The 5,461-nt window shown below is 41.4% G+C and overlaps 1 protein-coding gene across 1 annotated transcript in view; it reads right to left on the bottom strand.

Moving 5' to 3' along the window:
* Positions 1 to 5,461, bottom strand: part of ankrd44 (ankyrin repeat domain 44) — a gene marked incomplete in the record, with an annotated part of 84,527 nt that overhangs the window by 15,844 nt on the left and 63,222 nt on the right. The window contains 5 exon segments of the mRNA XM_014026448.1: positions 695 to 917; positions 4,551 to 4,668; positions 4,750 to 4,837; positions 4,917 to 5,118; positions 5,243 to 5,314. Coding sequence (XP_013881902.1) covers positions 695 to 917; positions 4,551 to 4,668; positions 4,750 to 4,837; positions 4,917 to 5,118; positions 5,243 to 5,314 — 703 coding nt within the window.

A 5,461-nucleotide genomic window follows, 5' to 3' on the forward strand; every position in this document is an offset into this window, starting at 1 on the left:
GAATTACTGAAATAAATCTACTTTTTCATGATATTCTAATTTTATGACCAGCACCTGTATATATTTTTAATATAAACAATAAAAAAATAGACAATTCAAAAAATAAAATTGTGGGCATATTAGTGACAAACTTTGGTCTTTTTTGATGAGTTACTTTCATTTTTGCTTCTACTTTTCATTTAAAATAAATTTCCATTCTCGGCAGGTTTCTAAGGTTTTTCTTCTACATATTAAAAAGTCGTTAAACATCTGAGTGGTGCACTACTGCTACTAGTGGTGAGAAAGTGTATTGCACCTTATTCAAAATCAATGCGGTCCCACGGCCCTCTGCGGCCCTAAGTTAAAAACTGTTGTTCTTTTGAGGCCCTCAAGGTGGCGCTCGTGACCCATAGGTTAAGAATCTTTGTTGTAAACGACTCGCAGCTACTCCTACATCACATTTTCAGTTATAGCTCTGTTGGTGCTGACTAATGCGGATTAATCGGGGTGGCCATCTTGAATTTGACTGACTCCAAAGTTAGTTAGTTGTAGATTCATGCAGTGATTATTTCCTGAACGTTTCATTAAAGTTTGTATTGTGGATATTTTGCTAACAGACAGACACAATCCTTACTCTGCCAGTGCCTTTCAGCAAGCGGCAATACAACCATCTACCTGTGTGTACATAGTGTCTGAGGCGTGTGTTGCTTCTGACCGTAGTAGCAGGCCCAGTGCAGTGGTGTGTACCCGCTGTGGTCCCTCAGAGGTGGCAGAGATGGCGACTCGGAGCAGGCGATGCCCAGCAGCTCGCTGAGGCAGGCGGCGTGGCCTCGGGCGGCGGCCAGGTGGATGGCCGTGCGACCCCGACTGTCACCAAGCAGAACCGAGGCCTCCTGCTCCATCAAACACTGGATGCATTCCTCCTGACCACACAGCAGCTGGACAAACAGCGTTCAGGTCACAACAGGTGAAAAAAACAACTGCAGCGTGTGCTAAACCCAACATCCCAGCTGCACCGTCCTGAACGAGTCCAAGGTTTGAACACTGTCCTGATCCGATTCCAATATCAGATATATCGGTCCGATATTAGTCAAAGATATATTATTGAATTCTATCAGCCTGCATCCAGAGTCACTGATATCAGCAGCAGGGTTATTATAGTTAACTAAAACTAACCAAATAACAAAAAACTGAAATTGAAAAAACATTTTAGTTAACTAAAATAAATAAAAACATCTAAATGTCAACTTTGGGATTTCTTTTAATATGACTGAGAGAAACATAAAAGCAAGTGTCTTGTAGTGGAAACGGGTGATAAAACAGGTGGAATACTTCTGAAGTGAAAAACTGCATGAATCAAACTCACACAAGATGTCTAACTATGACTATGTTGACTCGCAAAAGTCTCTCAGTAGCTCCTGTGAAAAACAAGCATCAGGTCGCACCGGGTTAGAGACAATTATTATCATCGTCCTAAAATAATTGCCTTAAAGACCTTTGTTGGCAAAATTGAGTTACGCAATTATTTTAGGAAGTTGTCTCTATAATGGACTGATTTAAATAGTGACCAAATAGCTGTTGGTTAGTTAACTCRCAGGAACATCACAAGCTTCATGCATTGGCAAATATGTTTATTCAATCTATAAAAAAAACTAATACTAGAACTAATAAAAACTAAACTAAAACTAAGCATTTAAAATGCAATAATAACTAATAAAAACTAGCAAATCCACTGTAAAAACAAATTAAAACTAATAGAAATAAAAGAAAAAAGTCAAAACGAAATAAAATAAAACTATAATGAAAAACCCAAAAACTATTATAACCTTGATAAGCAGTCCACTCAGCAGTACTTGGATGCATCATAAATAACTGAAGCATCCTTAAATAGTTATTTTACATTTTAAAAGTATATTTTGTTTTTATTGGATTTATTTAAGTAATGTTTTAGGGTCTTCCATTTTATTATTGATTTATTGTATTTAATTGTACAATACAAAGTTTGAAAAATATGTAACTGATTGGATCATAATAAATGGGATCAGTCTGTTGTTGTTGACTATTGTTTACTGTTTAACCTGATTCAGACATTTTGTGTCGATATTGGTATTGGACAGTACTCAAGGCTGCAATATTGAAATCGTATCGGAAATGATAAAGTTCTTTCAGGACAGCCCTWACTGGAATGGATGACGAAGCTGAATGTACGATGAAGAAGTCACAGAATCCACAAAGCCCATAGCCTGGCCCTCACTTTCCTACAGTTCTGCTCAATTCTAGTTTCTCTTCACTGCTGTGCTGGGATTTCTCCCATAACAAGGATTTCTTCAGGAGAATTTCATTTGGGCCAATCAGAGGACTGAACGTCGATTTTCTGCGCAGTGTCTGCTAGTTATTTTAGCACACGGCAGTGGAGGAAGTGAATGAAGCCAGTCCGTGTTGATAAGGCTTCCAAATTAAATTAAATTTGTCTGACAAAGCAGCAGCTCTCATTTACAGTCGTCTTGTTCGGCTCGGTATATTTCTCCTCTCAGTAGGGTTGTTTAGAGCTAGGGATGGGTACCGAATTCGATGCTTTTTGATGTAAAGACCAAATTCTGTCGGTACTACTGAGTATTTATTCACGTAACATCAAATGGTATCATGTTTCGGTACCTAAACGCATCATTGCGACCGGTTTGGCGTAAGAGTGGTGAGTTTTCCATGCTTGTCCTGAACGCAGCATTGCGACCGTATTGGCGTAAGAGTGGTGAGTTTTCCATGCTTGTCCTGAACGCAGCATCACGCTAAAGCGTAATGATGTCAGCAGCTGCTGGTTCAGTAATCAGAGGCAGCAGAGCTCGGTCTGAACGTAGCTTGAAAGCCTCGCAGCTCCTGGAGTAAAAGTCACCGAACAGACCGCCTCTGAATTATCTGGTGGATTAATTATCTGCTGAACACAACGTTCGCTTGCTCAAAGTAAATAAAGTACCACCACTTTCTTTATTTCATCCACCATTAAACAGAGACCGGCAGAGGAAAACAACAGAGGCGCTTCCCGAAAGTCCGAGCTCGTCTGACCTAAAGAGCACAAGCAGCTAACTTTAAAGTGTTGGATGCATTTTGGATGTTCAAAATGTAGCTTGAATAACTTTTATTTATTTTAACTCCATCTTCTTTTGCTTATTTGATTTAAACTTATTTGCCTTCCATTGACCTCCATCACACATTTTTCTAGCGGGGAAATGACATCAATAGAAACACGTGGAGCTGGATTTTAATTTGTGCAATAAGACAAAACAGTCTTGTTGTTTTCAAGAGTTTTCACTTTAAAGAAATAAGTTAAACAACTGATGTTACATTATAAAGAGTTGGATGTTATCTTGATATTTGTTAATTTTATATATTGAGAAATATGTTAAATAAAAAAAAAGTTTGTTATTGAAAAAACACACACACACAAAGTACCGAAAACTGGTACCGTTAAGTACCGGTACCGATTCCCAGGTACCGGATATTGGTACCAAATCGATTCAAACGTCAAAGGTACCCATCCCTATTTACAGCGCACGCGATTTCTGGTTAGCTTCTTACCTTAGCCTCCTTCACATTGGAGCTGGCTACAAACATCACAGCCAACTGATCCAATCATTTTAAACTTCAGCAGAGGCCACGCCTCCAGCAAGAATCACATCTCTACAGCCGAGAGTCCAGACCCTCTTATGAAGCAAAGTGAAGGACAAGGGTCTGGTTTTTACCAGGCTATAAAGCCCACAGAACAAACTAGACATGGGTTTTTACGATGTAAAAACAAGTGTGCATTGCCACGTAGCATGTCTTTGCCTGCAGCATTGGACTTGCAGAATGAAACGTGACCAAGTTCAAAAGTGTTTTCTAATTATTATCAGTCAAACACCTGCCAAGTCAGCAGGTGTTTGTAATGAGCATAATTGTGTGACGATATATGAATCTGAAAATATGTAGTTTTACTGAAATAGTTTGATCATAACTGGGATTGAACCCTGATCTCCTGCATGAAAGCCCACAGTGTTCACCATGACACTATAGGAGCTGTGGGAGAATCCCAGGGCTTGGATTGTGTGCATGCAGAAAGAGTTTACCTTGCCAATACAATTATTGACACTAAACTGCATAATATTACAAAAATAGAGCAGTATTAAGACGATATTATAGTAAAACATCAAAATACAATCATATTAGTATCGTAAACACTGAACTACTGAGATGAGTTTAAATATTATTAAGCTATGGTGCAGTACCATATTGTGTAGATGCAGCAGGGGGCAGTATTGGACCAATACAAGGCTCCATTGACTGCCATTATAATTTATTAAACATTAATATTACATAAAGTATAATTTTTACATGTACCAAAAGGCAAAGCCATCATTTGGCACAGGAGCTTTACAGATATAAATTACAATGGCAGCTCTAGGACAAAGTATGCAGGAGTAGTAGCGTGCCAAAGTTGAGATGACTTGGATGAATCGAATCACAATAGTGTGCATTGCATTGGCAATGCACACTGACTACAAACTAGAGACTTATAAAAGTGTTTGTTAAAGGCTCACCCCGAGGTGCAGCGCAGTCAGGCCGTGGCTGTCAGCCAAGTTGACACTGGCCTCACGCTCCAGCAGCAGCGACACAGCATCAACATGACCTCCGGCCACTGCCAGCATCAGAGGAGTCCTGCAGAGGGAGAAGACACGGTGAATCCACTGACACAGAGCGAGGAGAGGAAAACAGGAAGGGTGGAAAAACAGAACTCACTGTCCCTGAGAGTCGACAGCATCGATGAGGTCCGTGTTGTCCGATTCATCCAACAGGAGGCGCACACACGACGTATGACCGTTCATCACTGTGTGAGGAAACAGAGACGCACAGAGGTCAAAGGATGTAGGACACCTCTCAGGACAGAGCTGGACCTCTGAGCCTACCTGCCACGTGTACAGGTGTGCGTCCATACTGCGCATCCACGGAGTGCGAYGACGCCCCCTGCTGGAGAAGTGTGTGGACACAATCGCTGTGACCCCGCAGGGCTGCCAGGGCCAGAGGGGTCCGCCCTGCTTCGTCCCCCTGGTCCACCTCTTTGTGACCCTGCAGCAGTACCTCCAGAGCCTGAGCGTGGCCATGGTACGCCTGACGAGAGACAACAATCATGCAGCTTACCAGCAACAAGAAGTGGATGAAAAGGTTTTAAACAGGAGACGTCAGGAACAGGAGCAGAACTGCAGCCTGCTGGGTCTGTGTGTTGGGCACTCACAGCGAGGTGCAGGGGGCTCCTGGCTTTGGAAGACTCTGAATCTTCATCATGACAGTCATCTCTGTTCAAAAGCTGCAGAAACACAGCAAAACCTACATGAAACATGTTGTCAAAGTCTACACACATAAACATTGGGCCTCATGCAAGAACCGTTCGTACGCACAGATTTGTTCTTAAATTGTGCGTACGAGTGATTTAGGAGAATTTGTGGCATTCACC

This window comes from Austrofundulus limnaeus, unplaced genomic scaffold (genome assembly GCF_001266775.1).
Source record: "Austrofundulus limnaeus strain Quisiro unplaced genomic scaffold, Austrofundulus_limnaeus-1.0 Scaffold554, whole genome shotgun sequence".
Taxonomy (NCBI): domain Eukaryota; kingdom Metazoa; phylum Chordata; class Actinopteri; order Cyprinodontiformes; family Rivulidae; genus Austrofundulus; species Austrofundulus limnaeus.